The sequence below is a fragment of the Tupaia chinensis genome, unplaced genomic scaffold, assembly GCF_000334495.1.
Source record: "Tupaia chinensis unplaced genomic scaffold, TupChi_1.0 Scaffold000597_1, whole genome shotgun sequence".
In the NCBI taxonomy this organism is placed as follows: domain Eukaryota; kingdom Metazoa; phylum Chordata; class Mammalia; order Scandentia; family Tupaiidae; genus Tupaia; species Tupaia belangeri.
In genome coordinates this window covers 7498288-7520547 of record NW_006160114.1, presented here as the reverse complement: position 1 = coordinate 7520547, position 22260 = coordinate 7498288, and the positions used below count along the sequence as shown (strand labels likewise).

At 38.1% G+C, this 22260-nt stretch overlaps 1 protein-coding gene across 3 annotated transcripts in view; it reads right to left on the bottom strand.

The window, feature by feature from the left end:
- NBEA (neurobeachin) overlaps positions 1 to 22260 on the bottom strand; it is a 615556-nt gene that overhangs the window by 10101 nt on the left and 583195 nt on the right. For all 3 annotated transcript variants that reach the window (XM_014591554.2, XM_014591555.2, XM_014591556.2), the window contains 5 exons: positions 18525 to 18614; positions 14501 to 14693; positions 12326 to 12397; positions 10306 to 10461; positions 9346 to 9516 (listed from right to left, as the gene is read on the bottom strand). In XM_014591554.2, coding sequence (XP_014447040.1) covers positions 9346 to 9516; positions 10306 to 10461; positions 12326 to 12397; positions 14501 to 14693; positions 18525 to 18614 — 682 coding nt within the window. The remainder of the gene's footprint in view (positions 1 to 9345; positions 9517 to 10305; positions 10462 to 12325; positions 12398 to 14500; positions 14694 to 18524; positions 18615 to 22260) is intronic.

Genomic DNA, 22260 nt, shown 5'->3' with positions numbered 1-22260 from the left:
ACAAGGAGCAAATATGCAAAGTAAATGGGCCGTGGTGCCAGCTTGGGTAGGGTTTTGAGTAGTTCCTTTGGTAGATGGGATAAGAAATCCATCATGGGGCCAACGGGTGCAATGGTGGTTAAGGCGCTGGATTCCCATAAGGCCAACCACAGTTTGAGTGCTGGACCTGGAGGCTTCATTTCTCTTTCCTTCTCTCTCTCTGGTGAGTGCATATGTCCTAAAGCCAATTTAAAATAAAATAATAATAATAAATAAAGCTAAAAAAATAAATTGAATTTTATTGTATTGAGAAATTTTATTGGATTGAGAAAAATGCATAAAAATGTTAAAAAATATTCCTATGTATATTACCTATTTTCTATTAGGAAAAATGTTTTTCAAAGGCATATATTTCATATGCAGTGTTGTAAATGTTTCATTTTTTTCATTACAATGTCCCCAGATCTCTTGAATAACTTTGGAACTTAACTATTAAGAGATACTATTTAGGGACTCTAAAAGCATTGTTTCCCTTTTTAAGCTAGAGAAAGCTAAGTAAAATGCTAATCCAGGGTTTTTAAGTTGAGAGTCCTAGAGCTGGAGGAAAGCCTATCTCCTCTATCTCATTTCACTGCAGGGACAGATGTGGCACACCCCAGTAATCATTCAAAATCTTGGGAATATTTTGTCCTCGTCACATCACAATTTCTGGATGTGGCTCAGGGTTAAAGGGCCTGTGCAGAGGGAGGTGCAGGTTCCCTCGGAAGACTACAGCACCGTCACCCTCACCTTGCGCATTTCCTCCATGGGAAAGCGAGGGTCTGTGTGATGGAATTACTGTGTATGATAAGAAACACATCCGATTTTGAGATCTCTTACAGGCAGGCATTGGGAAACTGCAAATATAAAAGGCTTAAAATAAAGAGATTCCATCTCGTTTTTATCAAAAGTCATTTCAATATTCTCAAACTGGAAGATAAAATAAATACACAAGTATTAGATGCTATTACTCAAATAGACCTGGTAACTTTTTCAGTGAGGTGGTCTATGGCTTTTAGAGAAATGACAAAACAAAGTACTCATGACTCTTATTATTATTTAAAATCTGCTATAGGGTACATGAGCTTGCCAGAGAGAGAGAGAGACAGAAAAAGAGAGGAGGAAAGTGAGAAAGCATCTTCCAGGTGGCATGGTCATGCTGCAATCCCTTCTCGTTCATCTTCCTCTCAGGATTTTGGGGACATGCGCAAACACACCCAGTGTATTTTTCAAGATGCCAGGTCTGGGACTTGAAAAGTATAGTCAGCCATGTAGGCTCCAGATGCCTTAACCACCATACCATTGGCTGGCCGAATGACTCTTATTTTGAAACTTATTTGTGAGGCTACTATTAACAATATACAGGGGAAGCTCTGGTTTTCTGAACTAGAGCTAAACAAAGACAGTGAGGTTTCTAGGACCTCTGCTCCTCAACATTCTGCTGGAGTCAGAGGGTGAATCTTCTGATATGTGGCATTCAGATTTTATTGCTCATATTTATGAAGTCACTGCAGAATCCTGCCAGAAGGTATTTTCACTCATACTTCTACTTACATAAAATATGGTGGACTTTTTATTTAAACCCCCCAAATAAGGGATTTAGTCAAAGAGTGTAATAGTTTCATCACTACAGCGACTTCAAGATTTATTTCAAAATGCATATTGTTAGAATTTGCTGGCAGGGCTGAGAACAATGTTGGCAAGGAGTTCTTTTTTTTTTTTTTTTTTTAAAGAGAGATTTTCGATATAGGACACATGCACTCACCAGAGAGACAAGAAAGTAAGAAATCACCCCCCAGGAGGAATTGGCCATGCTGCAATCCCTTCTCCTCCATTCTCCTCCTGGGACTTTGGGCACACATGCACACATGCCTGATGTTAAGTTTCATGTCTCTGAGTCTAGGACTTGAACTGCAGTTGGCCAAGTGGGAGTCCAGTGACATAACCCTAATGCCACTGCTGGACCCAGGAGTTCCTTATTAAGATACTAAGTCCTTAGCCACATGTGGTGCTGCCCAAGTACAAAATATGCCTGGGCCCACACTCCCCAAGGTCACAAGGCAGCATGAATAAAAACATGCCATGGGATGGAAAATGTCCCATTGTTCCATGATGTGGAACATACTTAGAGCATAGTCAGTGAAGAAGATAAGAGAGTGATGGTGGACCTATGTCCTCATAATGCCCAGGCACAGAGGTGTCATCTGAACCTTTCTGATCAGGGGAAAGCATTAATCATTTTAATTTTTTATACTGGCTCCAACCCAGGCCAAAGACCTTTCTGAGAGCTTCAGTCCCATTAAAAAAAGTAGAGACAGAGCAGCAAGTAGCTAGTCCCTTCCCTATCACAAACCCGGGGTTTGCTACAGAACAGGCCCTGTGCCAGGGAGGTTCCATTATATCCATTAGCAGGTGGCCCTCATGGAGTCCTCTGAGGTGGAGTCAGTATCCTCTAACTGGGCTTCCCTGATACTCAAGAAAAAGATGGCTTAACATTCACTAAGCTGTAGATAGGATTCCTTACTCTGAAAATGAGACAAAGTTGTTTAATGTATAAATAAAAATAAACTTTCAAAATCTGTCTGGGCTACTCTTTGTTCATGTTTTCATCTCTTACAGGATCACTGGTGAGTGGAGCTGTGGAGCAGGGCACCAGAATAGTCTTTTTAAAAGAAGGGCGGATGCAAACAAAGAGAGGGATGTGATTTGGCAGATGTTTCGTGACAGGTTGGGGCTGGCAGGGGGGTCAGTGTCCAGAGCTGACGACCACACAATGGGAGCTCAAAGCGGGGATGTGTGCACAGCTGGACCCTCCTTCTCAATTGGCTTCTTCTTTCAGAGTCTGCATAATATCTGTACACGAGCTAAAAGGCTCGTGTTTTTAAAGAGTGGAATAAAAAGCACACTAACTACCTTATACATACTATTCAATGAATATTTGTAGATTTGATTTGGAAAGATGAAGAGTAAATCCTCTTTCAAGTTGCATATTGCTATGATTTAAACAATTTTGTGTGTACTAACACCAGACTTTCTATAAAGCACCTTGTATCTGGTACGAACTAAAACTACCTGCTTTAAAGGCAGACTGGCTTTCAAGCTGGGGTCCCAATGTATTTTAAGTGTCTGTTGGAGAGAAAACAATGTTAACTTGCCCCTCTCGTGACTATCTTGTTGGAAGCTACAGCACGTAATGAGAAATGTCAAGTCCCAAGATCAATGAAATTTGGGACTCCAGGGATTCAACAGGAATAGCATTGATTCTTTTAAAGAACACCAGTCAGGGATGGGTTGTAATATATTGCAAAGAGGGGCTCAAGAGGATAGGCGGCCAAGTCCAAGATACCTACCTGACAAAAAATTCAATCAGCATTTAGCACAAATTGTCTGCTCTGCTCTGCTTTCTTTCATGCAGTAGGCTGCCTCCAATTAAAGTGCGCAAATTAATTTTTATCACTTCCAAATTAGTTTCAGAATTTGTGTAAAAGTCTGTTTCAGATGAAAGCATCTGTCCCTCTCATCTTTGCAATTCTGTTATCTAGTTAGGGACCTATTTAAAATCTACAAGATCATTTTCTACGTTCATAGTCACGAGTTTGCAAGAGTAACAATGAATGCTATTATTACCAAATACATTTACAAAACAATTGTAATTCAACTGTGATCTATACTAGGTAGCCTTTCTGCTTATTTCTTTTATGGTCTGATGCTCTCTTTGTAATATTCTGTTTATAGATTTTCACTGTCTTCATGACAAATTTATTAAAATAGTAACATAATTAAAACAAGACTATTATTTCTGATATGTCCGGACTAGTTACCACAATACATTTCACACAACAAATCTATAGGCTCTTTCTATATTGCCTTTAAAAATCCACTCAAACATTACTTATTTTCTCTCTATGGAATTAATAAAGTTAACCATTACAATGTAACAACAATAATACAAAAGAAATAAAAGACATTTTATTTTGAGATGCTTTCAGAGATGTAGACATAAAGTTAGCAAATAAGTCCTATCATTTTCTGATGTGATGAACAAGTATGGTTTGGCCTCTCTGACATACAAAGCAATTCAATGTGCACACCGAGACCAATTCGTGAATTCTAATAGCTACTGGGATATTATATTTCATGCTAGGACTTCCCCCTTCAAGTCTAGGTCAATATATACAACCCTCAAAACCTAAGGGCATTTTGTCATACACTTTAATACGAATTTAGACATAACTAGTTTTTGGTCTTGAGTAGCAATGTATTATGAGATAGAAAACACATAAGTCTGAATTCTCTGACCTGTGAATTGGAAGCTACAGTAGATTAAACAAAAACAGAAAAAAAAAAACCTTTTTCTTTTATGTGAGTTTTCTGATGGCAACGACTATATTTATGTCGCAATAAGAGCCAATCGTTGATATGATAGTCAACTCTATTTATGCTGTGACTGCCTTTAACAAAAGTGAACTGCCCAAGGTGCGTGGTTGCTCTAGTCAGATATATATATGCTACTAGGTCAGCTGTTTCAATAGACTAATGCGTCATGAATCAATCAAGTTAACTGAAAACTAAATCTGATTTTCTGTTTTTGTTGTGATTATCCTTACGGCAAAAAGCTAAAACTAGTTTTTTACATCATCATCAATCTGTACCCAAGATGTAATGTGAAGGATTTTATGTTCAAAGTGCTTATGATAGAAAATATTATTCAATAGCAATTCATGTAGTGAATACGCAATATACTCAGTACACCCAAGCAGGAAAAGCAGTTTTGAGAGCAGTGTAATATAGATCCTTGTAAACTCCTGAATATTAAGACTGACCAGCCAGCATTTCCAGCTGCTAACACAGAACCAGGCACGCAGTGGGCATTCCATTCATACTTGTTGCTTTAATAATACTTTTGGTGCTCATCCTGCTTATTCTTATATTAATCTTAAATTAAATTTAATGGAGAACCAGCAGTTAGCGTAATGGCTATGTCGCTGGACTCCCACGTAGTCGACCGCGGTTCGTGTCCCGGACCCGGTGGCTTAAAACTCACGCCGGGCGCGTGTGCATGCGTGCCCAAGATCCCGAGAGGAGAATGGAGGAGAAGGGATTGCGGCATGACCATCCCCCCTGGGGGGCGATTTCTCACTTTCTGTCTCTATGTCTCTCTCTGTCTGTCTGGCGAGCGCACGCGCCCTTCAGTGAAAATCTCTCAAAAAAAAAAAGATTAATGGAAGCTCTATTACACATGTCTACATTAAATATGCATTGAAGTCTTGAGAGGGTAGATTTTATGCAAGTGGTTTAGCTTCATAATGATGACATTTTTTTTTGCCAAAAAATAAATTCTTATTGATGAAGGTTATACTGAAAAATCCGTATCGGTAATCTTCTGTCATAATTTCTCAAGAATAATCTTGTCCTTATTTAAAGCTTAAATAAAAACCTGCTTTTTAACAAACATTTGAAATTTTGTTTTTAAGGATTAACATATACATTTTGTTTCACACAGCTCCTGTTGTAAGAAATTTTAAACACTTTCAATATTATGTTTAATGTTTTCTGCTAACTGATATACCAAAGCTACACTCAATAGTTAAACATCTTTTGATTAAAAGATCATTAGAAAATAAAGGTAGATAGCACAAAAATTATTATTTAACATTTTTCTTTAACATTCTTTGCCTCATAGCAGTATATGTAAAATATCTCTGTAGTTTTTAAAAAGTGAATCTTATTTTTGGAAAGAACATTCACATAATTTCTGAGCTCTGTGTTGAAGAATGTCAGTTAATTAGGTTTAAAACTCTTATCTCTTTAAAAATTTTTTCTATCTAATAACCTCTGTAATTTTGTCAACACATACAGAAGATACTATATAGACTTACCACTTGATTAAACTTTTTTTTTTAAAAAGGAGAAATTTCTGCTAAAGGGTGTATGCGCTTGCTAGAGAGCGAGAGAGAGAGAGGGAGAGAGAGAGAAAGTGAAAAATCACTTCCCCAGGGAATGGCCATGCCACAGTCCCTTTTCCTCCAGTTTCCTCCTGGGATTTTGGGCATGCATCCACCCGCACCCTGTGTGAATTTGAAGCCACTGGGTCTGAGACTGAAACCGAAGTTGGCCGTGTGAGAGTCTGGTGATGTAACCATTACACTATCTGCTGGTCCTGCTTGATTAAACTTTTAAAAGTAATGCTATACTACTATGAAATAAGAAAATTGGAAAATATGCAAAAATACATTTAGATAAAATATATGTGATAATGCACCTATTTGAGAATAATGAAGCTATTACTGGTAGGTCAAATGTCTTATACACACATACACACACAAATGCATACACAGACACACTAAATTTCAGTTAAAAATGAACACTTTTGGGCCTGCAGGTGGTAGCGTGGTTAAGGTGATGGATTCCCATGTGGCCGACGGTGGTTTGAGTCCCAGGCTCAGCGACTGGAAACTTACGCTGGCATGTGTACATGCATGCCCGAAATCCCAAGAGGAGAATGGAGGAGAAGGGACTGTGACACGGCCATCTCCCCTGTGGGGTAATTTCTTGCTTTCTGTCTCTTTCTTTGTCTCTCTCTTTTTCTCTCTGGCAAGTGCACGTGTCCTATTGCAGAAATCTCTAAAAAAAAAAAAAAAACACTTTCTTTTTTTTTTTTTTTTAATTACCAAAGAAAGGGCACATGTGTTCTTTGGGGAGATACAGAGAGACGAAGAGAGGGATAAAATACTTCCCAATGAGGTGTAGGCAGGCTGAAATCTCTTCTCCTTCAGGTCTCCATACTGTACAGATTTTGGGCTGGCACGCGCACACACACCAGTTGTGTTTTGAAGCCACTGGGACTGGGATTCTAACTGCAGTTGTTCACATGGAACCTACTTCTCTTAATCACTAGGCCATGGGGTTGGTTCAAACTGAACATATTTTTAAGGATATGGTTTAAGAACAAATAAGATCAATTAATTATTGGGGAACCAGCAGTTAGCGTAATGGCTATGTCGCTGGATTTCCACGTAGTCGACCGCGGTTCGCGTCCCAGACCTGGTGGCTTAGAACTCACACCGGGCGTGTGTGCGTGTATGCCCAAGATCCCAAGAGGAGAATGGAAGAGAAGGGATTGTGGCGTGACCAATCCCCCTGGGGGGTGATTTCTCGATTTCTGTCTCTATGTCTCTCTTTGTCTGTCTGGCGAGCGCACGCGCCCTATAGCGAAAACCTCTCAAAAAAAAAAAAGATCAATTTATTATTATGTTGACTATGATGTTCACTAATCACATGGAATTGGTAGCCAATTATTAGAATGGTTGGAAATCAAACAAAATTGAGTATTTCTCCCTCAAATGAGTATCACACCTTTGCTCACAGTTTAAAGCAGAGACAAATGTAAAAATACACACCTTGTTCAGTCCCTTGGCCAAGAGACATACATGAGTTCATAACATGTTCTTAGTTTTGTTTTTTTTTTCTTTTGGAGAGGTTTGTTTTGCTATAGGGCACATGCACTCACCAGACAGAAAGAGACAGAGAGACAGAAAATGAGAAATCACCCCAGGGGGGATGGCCATGCTGCAATCCCTTCTCCTCCATTCTCCTCTTGGGATCTTGGACAAACACGCACATGTGCCCAGTGTGAGTTTTAAGCCACTGGGTCCGGGATGCGAACCGTGGTCAACTACATGGGAGTCCAGCGACATAGCTATTACACTAACTGTTGGTCCCACATGTTCTTAGTTTTGTCATCCATGTTTTTGTAACTGTAGTTATGGACAATAAGAATAAATTTTCACATAACATCTGGTCATCAAGTTCAATCTCCCACTATCTTCTTAAATTTTCTTCTATAGTATGATGAGGCCCTTGTTCCTATTTATCAAAAGCTATTTCCTATTTTTGCCATGTTCTTATTAAGACACATGAGAGTTGAGGGGGAGGGAGTGGGCTTTAAAGTGTGATGTGCAATCCAGTGTCCTTCCCTAGCTCTCTCTCAGACTGGACCTGATCAGTGAGGTCCCTCCACCCAAACAGCTGTAACATGGCTTCTTGGAGACTTCTTATCTCTTCTTCCAGTAGATACAGGATTCCTGGGAAGTTCTTATCTCTGCTGGGTCACAAATCTTCCCCAAACTCATACTGTTTATATTGGGACTGATAGATGGATTATAATTTATATAGCCGTCGGTAAGGTACTTGTCATTTTCAATGTTTTACAGAAACCATTACACATTTTACGGAAACACATACATTTGAACTACTGAAGTCTTGGTAATTAAAAGCAGCAATTGTTTCTAGGCAATCTCTTATCTGGCTCTTCAATCATTTAACAATATTCACTGGAAACCCATCGATGTGTCACTATGACTGCAAATGAAGAGGGAGAGACTCTGGAGTGTTTCCTCAGGATAGTGGTTTAAGGACTAATAACTGATCTCACATGAACAAAAAATTCCATGAAAAAGTAAGTTTGAGAGACTATGGGTCAAACAAATGTAAGTGATGTATTTGTATGAAACTTTCAGAGCACACATAGAATATATGTGATGTTTCTAAAACTATTTTATCGTGGAGTTACCCTTTTTTCCTACAGGACATCTTAGGGGACACTGTTGAATACGAAATAGTTGAAGAATTATCCTAAGCAAGAAAAATAGTCTTATGTAGGTTTTGCAACTCCCAACCCACCCCTTGCCTAATCTGAAAGGGATACTCCATCATTGCTTGTTAAATGAATAAACACAGAAATTTACTAGTCTACAGGGTATAAAGGAGTAAATGTCTTGACTGAAGCACATGCACACATACACAAAATCCACAAAATCTTATGGAAATCCAGAGAAGGAAGAGGTTATATTGAGCTCAGAGAAATCACATGAAATTTAATGGACCAGGTGACACTAAAAAACATTTTTGAAGAATAGGGACATGTAAAGATAGCAGAAGGGGTCAACATGAAGGGATCTAGGAGTATCCCCAGGTTGAAGATGATACTATTCAATACTTACTAATCTATAAACTATGAAGATGGCTAACATCCCAATAAAGATGTTATTACTATTATTATTACCTAAGCTTCATATTTTAAAATCCTTGCAACCTCAGGGACTATTAGGCCAATAAAACATGCAAAATATTTAAACAAATTTAGTCTGATTAGTATTCAATAGTTACTAATCTATAAACTATGAACTAACATCCCAATAAAGATATTATTACTATTATTATTACCTAAGCTTCATATTTTAAAATCCTTGCAACCTCAGGGACTATTAGGCCAATAAAACATGCAAAATATTTAAACAAATTTAGTCTGATTAGGTAAATACTCACTGCTATTAGGGTTGTCTCCTATAATATGGTGCCGCCCACTCCAGTACCAGAGAAGCAGGGTAGCATCTCGAGATCCAGACACAATGTAGCAGTCCCCACCAATGTATGACTCTGACCTGGCCAAGCAAGTGACCACATCCCAATGGCCAAATACAATCTGGGTCAACTTCCCTGCAACACAGAAATGTCAGGATTACTTCATCTACTCTTCTTTCTTTAAATACCAGTTTAAGTAAGGGTATAATTCAATTTTATCAGATTTGTGAACAGAGACTCTATAGACTCAAATTTATAAGTCAATTCAAATCTAGCTACAGGTTCTTTCTTGCCCTGCTTTGCAAAATGTCACTTGGAGGGGCCAGTAGGTGGCATGGTGGTTAAGGCTCTGAATTCCCACATGGCCTACTGCAGTCTGAACATGGCACTTGAAAATCCTTCTGAGTAAGTGTGTATGCATGCCCAGAATCCCGAGAGGAAACTGAAGAAGGGACTGCAGCACGGCCATCCCCCCTTGGGGATCATTTCTCATTTTCCCTCTGTCTGTTTCTCTGCTTTCTCTGGCAAAGGCACGCATCCTATAGGGAAAAAAAGCTAAAAACAACAAGAAACAGAAAAACCTAAAAAGAAAGTCACTTGGGAATTTTACGGAAATAACTTATACACAATTAGGATTTTTCTCTTCAGAGTTTGGGATAGACTAAGAGAAGGTTTAAGGATTTTACTGGAAAGGGGACAATAACTCCATTTGTCCTATAAACCAAGGGACATGCCAAAGATCAGAATAGGTGGGTTATAATTAGCTATTTAACGTGCAATGTGAGCATTTAATTTGGATCTTCACCCCTCAGGTTGGCAAATGATGAGACTGCCTACATTATTAAGTATGATATCGCCTCAAACTTTGGTTGTAGCAATAGCCATTTTGAAGAGAACGACTAGGTATCTCACAGCTAAGATTACCTGTTTCTGTAGAATAAACTCTGAAGCTCTTATCCCAGAATCCACAGATGAGAATATAGCGATTATCTGCTGTGACTACAAAACAATGTGCATTGATTTGTATACTCTGGTCCACAAGGTCTGTTATCTGCCTTTTGTTCACACCAGAATTATTGGCTAAAAGTAAACAGAAAAAAGTAATTTACAGAATCATTCTGTTGGTTTTACCAATAAACTTTTCATAGAAGGGAAAAATATTTTTGCTTCATTTATCTGGAAATAAGTTTTTAAAGTTGCACGATTATTGAGATTTTAACATTTTCCCTTGAGGAATGTAAATGTTCTTAATAGCAGTGATTGTTTGTGAAGCATATTACATATTTTAAAATTATGTAAGAAATTTAAATTCTTCCTCCACCAATAAATAAAAACAGTAAGAAGAATTCAAGATGATGAATTTAAAACATAATAAAAATCATTACATGCATTTAATTTAAACTATTTGAATTCTATAGATGTTCACTACACAAAAGTTCATTAGAGTCCAATAAGTACCAAATGAGAAATAAAGACTGTATGATATATATTATATACGGAAAGTATATCTTCATATTTGTCCTACTCTACCATTTTCTGATGGCATTTACAATTCATTTGAAATGAAGAGGATAGAGATTTGAGCAAGAGATGTTGTTATGTGGGCGGCCCCACAGGGAGCTTTAGGTCAGCAGCTTTAAAGACCTGGATTGTCAACAAACAGAAGGCTTTTCCAGAAAGGGTTGGCAGGGGAGGAGAGGAATAAAAATGGGAGAAGAATTAGGTAGGAAAGAGACAGGCAGAGAATCAGTGCATAGCACTGGGGCTGAATCTGAATAAAGTCAGGAACTCAGAGACACTATCTGATTTCCCCAGTGCCTGTCTGTATGCCAGCCGGTCCCTTACTCTACGCCATCCTTTCAGGCTAAATCCCTGGGCTGAATTCTTAAACAGAAAATGCAGATGTAGGTCACCACCACCACCATGCAACATCAATTAAATCTAAGTGCTACTATATGTAGATATCTACTAAAACTACAAAAATAATTACTAGGGAAGTTAAACAATAAAAACATCATAAAGGAAAGACAGCAAGAGAAAAGAATACCAAGGTCTTTGGTCATTTGAAAACTATCAATGTTTAATTGGTCCTTGATATTGAATTGAGCTATTAATTTCTTCAGAGTTGTACACTAGCTGAATATTTCATTGTCAGTGTGCATTATTGAACAGAACAATAGTTAGACTACATTCTAAAACTATTCCTAGTCTTAAAACCTTGTGTCCTCCCAAACAAATATAAATGATATTTTGTGTAGGAGTGTAAGAAACTAACTGAAATAGCTGTATCTTATTTCTGGGTTCAAAAATGAAGGGTGAATTAATCTAAGAAGAAAACACTATAACTTGTACTATTGCTTAATAATATTTCACAGTATTTTCAATTTTTTTATAATTTAATTTTCTAAATGATCTTAGGAGACAAGTAGAACAAACATTATTATAAATTATCTTGCAGAGATGAAACTGAGAGGCCTGGAAAGATTAAGGAAGCTTACTCTTGTTCATATGACTAATAAATATGTATATGATTATTTTAAACTATTTTGAATAATCTATCTGCTGCAGAGTTAAAGCTCATGAGTTTGCAATTCATAAGAAACAAAAAAATGCTTAGTCCTATTGCAGAGAGATTTATAGAAAAGATATTCTTCAGCATTAGCTTCCTTTAATAACCTCTTTAAATCCTTATATTTTTAAATAATAAAGAGTTATTATAGTTTAGGCTGAAAGAAAGGACAGTTTGGAATTATTTACCCTTTTTATAACCAAATAGATTGACCTCTTAAAATATCAAGAAAATGTCATAAATAATTGCTTTCATACAAAAAGTTCTTAGATGCCATACAATATTATTCAGCTCTCTTTTGTGGAGAAAAAAAAGCAAATACAATTCTATAGACAGACAATATCCATGAAAATTTATTTTTGTTTGTTAACATACCAATTAGTGGATCCATTTCAATGGGAAGATGATGGGCTTGATCCAAGGAGTATCCTGGAGCTCCTCTGAGACCTAAAAATTGAGGAGAAAAAAAAAAGAGAGAGAGAAAACTTAATCTCATAAAGGAGTAATTATCTACTGAGTAGTATTTTATGATTGCATGAAATGTACATTTGCTCAAATTTTATTTGGTATATCATTCTAGGAAAGATTCAGTCAGGTTGGCCCCAGAACACCGTGGTTAGGCATGGCATGAAGGAAGCTGGATCACCCAGGGATGACTGAGATTCAAGCTTGCCTCATTGGCCTCACACCAGGCATGTGAACATGTGCCCTAAATCCTGATGGGATGGATAACTGTAGGTAAGTGCAGTGTGACTACTGAGGAGTACTTTTTTCTCTCTCTCTAACTCTTAAAAACAAAAACAAGACTGACTCAGTCATATTATGTGTTATTACAGATAGTCTTATCATCACAGGAGGCACTTCGGGATTCTAATAAAGATGTACAATGCTAGGAAAAGTATTGTCCATCCCAATGATAAACAAAGGCTTGATGAATCAGAAGGCTGTAACATTTCTGGAACCCAACAGAAAGTTATGGCCACCGGATAACCAAAACGTGCCTGAAATCAAAGAAAAGGCCAGGTTTCCAAGAAGAAATGTGTGAGCCCCAACTCACCTGGAGCAGGGCTCAGAGGGGTTGGGGCTTCCATCCAGAGCCCCTTCTGTCAATAGATGACTAGAAAGTGGAGGTATGAAATTGGGCCTCACCTAAAAACCTTAATTTCACTAAAAAGCTACTTTCAGGGGATTAATGTTTAGGGCTTAAGTTCACTACTCATCATTTTTCACATGTGTTCATATATATGCTTTTGAACAATTTTTAAGAAAAACACAGTCCACTATACTTTTCTGTCAATGTAAAACATCTGTAGAGGCTGAGATGCCTATGAATAATAAAGTCGTATTTTTTTCCTAAGGATGGTTGCTGCATATTTCTGATGGAATGGAAGTAGCACTAGCTCATGTTGATAATATTGCCAATGACCATAAAAAAGATGCATTTAGAAACTCTTAGGAGATAAAGCTATGGTATAAATCACTGTATTTTTTTTTTCACAGCAATGTAGAAGTCTGTAGAATAGGAAGATTCAGGTTAGTTTAGCATGGCTCATCTATTCAGTCCTGGAGGTATTGGGAGTCCTGGGGCTTCCAGGGAGACCGTCAGTGATAAACTGGGCCAAGTAAATCATTGGGTCATATCCACTCCTGCCCTGATTAAATAGCTATCAATATATCTAAATTTCTATGACAGCATTTTATCACTTCAAGATGTACTAGCTAGAGCTTTAGGAATAAGTTTGGAAAAAACACATGTAAAATCACTAACTAAATGAGATTTTCTTTTCTCGAAGACTCCAAGCTTCATAATGGTAGAGACAGTGTTTGTCCTGTTCATTTCTGTATTTTCAGTGTTGAGGATTTGTTGACACACCAAGGCTATTCAAATATTTGCTAAATACATTTCTGATGTGGAGGAAAGAGGATCAATCCATCATCTAGAAAACTTCAGGCTCAAACTTACTTTTGTTTACCACTGGATAAAAATGGATTTTTGTTTTGGGGGAGGTGGCATGGTAGAAAAGGATAGGAGGAACTGAATGATATGTAGAACGATTTTACCTTATCAAATATTTACTGAGTATTTAGCTCTGAGCCAAATCCTCTGTGAGGAACTAATATACAGCAGTGAGTAAGACAAGTTAGAGAGTTAAGTCTGATGATTATTTACTCTGCTGTTTTTTTTTTTTTTGGAGAGGTTTTTGCTACAGGGAGAGTGTGCTTGCCAGAAAGACAGAGAGACAGAAAGCGACAAATCACCCCCCAGGGGGATGGCCACACCACAATCCCTTCTCCTCCATTATCTTCTTGGGATCTTGGGGACACACGCACGTACACATGCGTGGCGTGAGTTTAAGCTGCTGGGTCCTGGACTTGAACCGCAGTCGGCTACATGGGAGTCTAGCGACATAGCCATTACGCTAACTGCTGGTCCCCTAATCTGCTGTTTTTGTCGACAGTGTGGCATTTGAGCAAACCTGAGCACACTTCTCTTACCTTCACTGTAGTTTTAGAAAACCTTTAGTAAGTGACTTTCTCAGGCTCACGTACCTACTGTGTTGTGCCATCTATTCACTGCAAAGAGTCTGCTGCAGGTCACTGTCACCACTGCAGGGATGGTCAGGTGGGGCAGAGTGTTGGCTGCCACATGGGTGACTGGAGAATTGGATGGAAACTTCAGCACCATTATCACATCCTGTTGCATCTGATCTTTAAACATGAGTGGACTCTGTGGAAGGAAACACTGTTGAATAGAAAGGGAAGAGAGCAGAAGAAAACAAAAGGGATAATGTAGTTAGTGAGAGGTCTAGGGAGAACGAGGTTAAAACAGACAAGGCTAGCATGGGCACATACAGGACGATCCAAGCGACTGGAACTTTCTTACTGAGGAATGCCTGCCGGAGCCAGGCGGGGTCAGACAGTGGCAGGGTGGTGAAAAACGACACTGCGGGGCTGAGACACATGGGAAGATTCTGGGTTTGTGCTGGGAGATCTGGCTGAGCACACCATGATCTAGAGCTGCCTTGTTCACAGGAATAAATAAATGAACTTTTGATATGGACTGTTTATGGACCAGTATGTCTAAGGCCCGGCTCTTATTGATTCATATGAAAAAATGTTGTCTTCACTTCTTTATATATTATGCATAAATTAGAAAATGAAAAATGTGTGAATAACATTGTATAAAATGAACTTAGTCTTGTGTTTTCCTCTAAAAAGAAAAGAGTAGCTAAAAAAAAGGGAGCAAAGGCTGTTAGCCACTGATATAAGATACTAAATTATTAACAATCAGCCTCAATTTAAGTATCACCAGATGTTTTGTGAAAAGTTAGCCCGTGGAAATGTCCACGTGACATAACATAGTTATTTGGTCCAATTAAAAAATCAGTTTGATGGGAAAATTAGTTAAGTCAGTGACTAACATAGTGACAGATACAGTTTATACAAAATATAAAATGAATGAATACTTTCATTTCTATCTGATTGATAAGAGGCATGACTACAGACAGAAGAATCACAATAGAACAGCTTCCAGAAAGCCTCTGGAGAGCTCCCCTGTCAGTGCTCTGCACACGTTTCTGCTCCGACACGGGTGCCACAAGTTCTTCCTCCTCTTCCCTCACGAATGCGAACGTACTGAGGGCCAGTGCTACTTCCTTTGCTTTTCTTAACCTTTGTTTCTCAAATATCTAGCATATGACTTGATAGAAAGTATGTATTGTTAGTACTACAAAACACCATAAATACCTGCATATAAAAAGTACAAAAAAGGAATGCTGAAAATAATCATTATTTATCTTCCATATGTGTTGTAATTGTGTGCTGTGTATATGAATTCTCTGCTATGTGAACTTACATGAAAGTTAAATTTTCTTAATAAAAAGTTCCATGCCAATTTGGGCTGTTACAATTTCCCCTAGGAAAGTAACAGATTCTGGCTGGGCATTTCTCCAGGATAAATATTAGTAGTAGTGGTAGTATTAAACAGAGAAAACTAACACGGGAATAAAATTCTTCTGCCAAACCATTTCATAAAATAAAGTGTGAGAGATATTCTCTTGGACAGTTTATTAAAATGGCTTCATCTCCAGTCTTAAGACTCCAAGGCTGCATCCCCAAGTCTACACTGCGGTTAGGGGTTTGTATGGGAACAGCTCGTGCCTGGTGCAAAACTTCCTGTTTTGTCACAGAGAAGGACCAGCTGCAATCAAAGAGTTTTTTAAGTGACATAGCTGAAACTATGACTGAACTACCGGAAAGAGAATTTTTTTTTTCTTTTTTTGCCTGAGGGTACTTGCATGTGAGACACATAGAGAGGGAGAGGGAGAAAACACCCATCACGGAGAATGGTCACTCAGCAACTCCTTCTCTCCCTTCCCTGCTTCCAGGAGCTTGGCCATGAATGCTCATGCACCTGGTGTGTTTCCTAAGCCATCAGGTCTGGAACTCAAATTGGAACCATGGGGTCGGCTGTGTAGGATCAGGCTGCTTTAATCATTAAGCAACACAGCTAATCTTCCTCACAAAAAAATGCAAAACAAATACATTTATCTGTATATTTTTCAGGATTCTGACTATTCTTTGAAAGTATAGAGTATATAGCTATTTCTGAGAATGCTTAGCATCATATCTGATACTCAGAGGGGGCTCCATCAAAATTTGCAAAATGGGGCCAGCAGGTGGTGTAGTGGCTGTGGTACTGGATACCCACATGGCTGATCATGGTTTGAGTCCCAGATCTGGCAGCTTGAAACTCAAGCCAGGCACATGTACATGAGTGCCCAAAATCCCAGGAGGAAAATAGAGGGGAAGGTATTGCAGTATGGCTATCCCTTATGAGAGTGATTTCTCACTTTCTCTTTATCTCTCTGTGTCTTCAGCAAATGCATGAACCCTATAGCAAAAATCTCTTTCAAAAAAATTGTAAAATAACTGATAGAATGAATGAAAGTTATTAATAATAATTCTATCACAAAATAACACTACAAATTTGTTTGAACATACATTATGGATTGTATCCCAGAGTGCTTTCTTCCAAAACTGGGATAGTTATTGCTGTAATTATGGGCTGGAAAATTTGATGTACTGTAATTCATTTTGTAAGTATGTTTTTACTTCAGCATCTTTTACTTCAATAAGAAATTAGTGAAAAATCAGTTTTAAAAATAACTTCTAAAGAAGTTTTTCAGAAAAATTTTTACCTCCATCAAATTAGATATAGGGAAATACTTAGTATTTGCTAATAAACTAAAAAAGGATTGTTCTGCTATAAAAATGGAGTTTTTAAATTAAAATTAAAATAATGAGAATATAACTTTCCCTTGTAAAATGTGACTAAAAGGTTTAATACAAATAGCTAATGGTAATGATGTCAGCTAACGGTTATTGAGAACTTATCGCATGGTAGAAGCTAGTCTAAGTGCTATATAGCACTGAGTCATTAAGTTCTCATCAGTGGGTAGTTTTTAATTAATTATTTTAGGACTTGTGCACACTGTGTATGTACGAGAGAGAGACAGAGAGAGAGAGAGAGAGAATGTGATAAAGTACCCACAGGGAGGATGACCACACCACAATCCCTTCTCCATCCTCCTCTTGGGATTCTGGACACACACACACCCTCCACCGCCCCCCAACGTGGTACGCTTTTCAGGCCACCAACTGCATGGTCATCCCTATGGGATCCAGCTGCCTTAAGCATCACACCACCTGGCTGACATACTCAGTACTATTTTTACCCTTATTTTATAAATGCTGAGCACAAGTTAAAAACTTTGCCCAAGTTATTTACTATTTAGAGGAAGAAATGGTGTTTGACTCCAGTGTAGGTTTGGGCCCTTACTCTTAACCACTCTGTTGACAAAGTGACTTTAAATTACCTTCATATTTCTTTTCTTTTCTTTTTTTTGAGAGGTTTTTGCTATAGGGCGTGTGTGCTCACCAGACAGACAGAGAGAGACAGAGCCAGAAAGTGAGAAATCACCCCCCAGGGGGGATGGCCACGCCATAATCCTTTCTCCTCCATTTTCCTCTCGGGATCTTGTGCGTGCATGCACATGCGCCCGGCGCTGAGTGTAAGCCATGGGGTCCGGGACTCAAACCGCGGTCGACTATGTGGGAGTCCAGCAACATAGCCATTATGCTAACTGCTGGTCCCTCTTTCTTTTTCTTAAGATGACAACTTCACCTATGCCGTCCTTCTCTAAAGATTAAATTTGGCAATACCAGATTGTGTTTATAATGGGTTTTTCACTGTAATTTACAAACCTAATCCATTTTCAGTACCAGCATGGCACTATGCCTGTTTATTTATCAATGAGTTTAAGTACAGGTATACATAGAGAAGATGGCCATTTCTGTGAATCCGAAATTGGGCTAGCTTAAGTAGGGCTTAAAGGTAAGAATTACACTCTCTTCTTTGTTTCTCTCTGGGGTATCATGTACTTAGGCTGCAGAGTTAACTAATAAATCAAGAAGCCTTTAAAAATGCCACTAAAATTGCTGTTTTATTTGCTCTATAGTCAAGTACAAGGCAAAGGAAAAAAAAAAAATTCAACACAGTGATATGCCTTACCAGGTGCATGGCAGAACTCCGAGGCGGATGTGGCTCAATAAGCAACTGAGATGGCGTCTGTCCAAAGTTCTGTATCTGTGCCTCCATGGCCTGCAGGGGAAGGAGGGTGACTGTCATAATCAATATGCATCAAAGACAGAGGTCAACAAATTCTTAGACAAGCAAGTGTATTCCAAGTCAGCCATGAAAAAAGTCCAGAAAATTCACCAGGTGCTCTTTTTCTCAGGGTGCAGAATCATCCAAGTGTTAGTATTTTGTAGACAAGCGCTGCGTCTCCTTCCAAACATGCTTCAGTTAACCAAATCACTATTCTTATATCTGGACGCTAGGGTTATATGTGAAAATCCTAGCCTGTGAGTATATACATGCAGCTAGAGACCAGAGAACACTTTGAACACTAAATACAACATTTATACCTTAATAAAATCCTTTGTAAGAAGGAATGTATGGGGATCTCTAATGAAATAAGCTTCTGGAATCTTAATGGGAAAAAAGAATGAGACATAAAGTCTATCAATGATGCAAAACAGAATTCAGAAAAGCATACATTCTAATCAGTTAAGAGGCAATGAGTAGAAACAACACTAAGACTTTTGCATAATAATTAAAAAATCACAAAACTCTTATTATAACCAATATATTTATGCTATTTTAAGTTGAATTCTAGACTATTACTTGTAAGGTATAAATTAATTTTTCTTAATTTTTGTTCACAAAATTTTAGAAAACTCACCCAAGAAAGGAAAAAAATCTTTTGGGTATCCTGAGCTATATAATATTTCATTAAAGCCTATGCAGATAGAAATATTAATGACAATTTTATGGTTTCCAATGAATACAAATCATTTTAAGATCTCAAGCTGTTTGGATGGTATATATCTATTTTGTGCCTGTGTCAAAGAGATAATCTTGTAAGAGATTTAAGTATTTTTTATACATAAATTCTACAGAAAAATAGTTTAATATATTAAGTTTGACTAGCAGAAATATTTTTCTGAAATGCTGTAAGTTTGTAATTTAAGCCAGCAAGGAAAAGCACAATATTTATTATGACCATTACTGTGTTACCATGTTAATTTCCCCCCTAAAATTGTGTACAATTTGATTGCACATAAAAGTGAAATACGAAAACCACTGCTGAGTGCTGGAAGAAGCAGCAGGTAAGTTGGTAGATGGCTTTTGACATGTTACTGCCACTAATCACATCGCGATCTACAATTCTCATTTATAAAGTACTTAAAATTAACAATCTGTCCTCCTAGACTGCATTTCAAGGAAATGTTTATCAATAAAAATGTGAACTTCCAAATTTATTGGCAATATTAAACACGAATGTATCATTATCTGCCATATTTTAGCGAATGCATCAATAGGGCTTTGGTTCTTTTATTTGCAGAGGCAATGAGATGAATTATTAAATCTCTTTAAGTGCTGTCCAATTTTAATGCATACATCTATTAGCGTAGTGTCCACTCATATGCAAAGTATGACTATTTAACTAAATTGTATTCACACAGATACCATCATACTTTGTCTTACCAATGCAAGATTTATGATTATCAAGGGGGAAAAAGGCTATTTCTGTTAGGCTCACATTATTAACAATAAACTCTTGAGAATTATTTGGGGAAAAAGGCAGTAATTTTATAGTTAAAGCTGCCCTAGTTAGCAAATGTCCAAGATCGAGCTTTATGTATTATGAACAGCTAATGTCTAACAATACATAGTAAAGCCTGTATTTTTCCTGCGCTGGAAAAAGGACACAGGTGGAAGTGAGGAACTGTGGGTAAAATAAAAGAAATTTTAATCTCTAGATTTGCACTTAGTAGGTACTCTTTAAATGTTCACAAAAAAAGATGAACCAGGAAACATGTTTTGCTTGACTTTAATTCTGTTTCTGAAAGGGAAGTAAAAATTATTAGATAATATTCTGTAGATGGTTTAAAAATTTATTTTATACATTCAATCACTATATATCACTTGGCTTATAAAGTAAATTTACGCAACACAAAGACACTTCTTTTTTAATTGGTAGACGGAGCATGTGTTTATTAGAGACAGAGAGACAGAGAGGAAGAGAGAAAGCATTTCTAAGTACCCCCTCAGTGGAGCATGGTCATGCCACAATCATTTCTCCTCCATTTTCCCATCCTGTCAAGCCTTGAACATACATGCACTTGCCCCGACACAGCTTTCTAGCTACCAGGGCCAGGACTGAAACAACTGTGGGCCATGAAGGGTCCAGCTCCCTTAACCACTGCACTATTACACAATATTATGCAAGGGCCAGCAGGTGGTGTGGTGGTTAAGGCACTGGACTACCACATAAATGACCCTGGTTTGAGGCCCAGACCTGGTGGCTTGAAAATGACAGCAGGCATGTGTATGTACATGCCCAAAATACTGACAGGAGAATGAAGGAGAAGGGATTGCAGGTGGCCATCCTCTTTGGGGGGTAATTTCACACTTTCCCTGTCTGTCTCTCTCTGGTGAGTACACACGCCCTATGGCAAAAACCTTCTAAAAAATTATGAAACTGATATCCTTTCCAGAAATCTTCTGTATAGTTCTCTCAGATCACTTTTGGACTGAGGCACTGTACAGTACTCATGCCTATGTATGTTAAATGGCTCCCAAATGACATCCCCTTCATTAACTGTATTCCCTACTTTAACATTCATTTCTCTTGAGACTAAGCCAAATCCCTCTTCCTTGTGATTCGCATCACATGCCCTCGTGATACCAAGGTTCTAATTCCAAGATGGTATTTTCCTTTCAGTTATGTTGTAACGCTGCCTTCCAGTCATTCCTTACCCTCTGATTTAAAAATTCACAGGTCACTCTGATCCTGAAAAATGCTCTCTCCCCTAAATCCTATCTCTTGTCACAATGAAAACGACTGAGTAGAAGTTAGCACCTACTCTCTTCACTTGCTCTTCTTGTCATGCTTTCTGTCCTCCTCCCAGTTTTAGGGAATCATTCGTGACTTTCTTGTCAAGTAAGTAGGTGCTGTGCACATGACAGTGCCCAGTGATTTGCAGGCCCCATTCACAACCCCTGAATCACTACAGTTAAGGGGCTGTCTGGAGCTACTCCCTATGTATGAGAAAGTCCTCCTTTAATGCCAATGTTGGGTTAGAGATCTAACTCCTTTGTTTCCCAGAATTTTTAAATCATAATAAATGCCCTTCCTATTCTTCCAGCACATTTCCCCCTTCTACTATGGAATCTAACATACCATTATTCACATATGTCTATTAGCTCAAACTGAATCTCAGCAGGTAAGGACTGTGATGTCGTCCTAGTAGAGGCTCCAGAAATATTTGCTGATTATACAAGTGGGGCAATGGTGGGCATTTATGCAAAATGGAAGGCTCATCTAGAAAAACAAAAGCAAAGTAAGCTTCAGAGTTCTTTATTTTTGACAATTCAATAGCACAAAAACAATTATCTGCTGAATGCTTTGTCACACGTCAGACAGCCTTCAGGAAGTTTGCAGCTGCAGAAGAGATGAATCTGGCACTGCGCACAAGGGGTACTGGACTGTGGTAGAGACAAAGCTAGACCCCCTGGGAGCCCTGTGAAATGATGGGGAAGAAGGGGACTAGGGGATTTTTTTTTGACTTCCATAAAGGGGATGTGAGCATTTTTGTCATACAAATTTTCCCTTAATAATTTCTAGATACATCAAGTTAAAGAAAGTTATTTTGAGCTAATTATAAGGTGGCACATAACC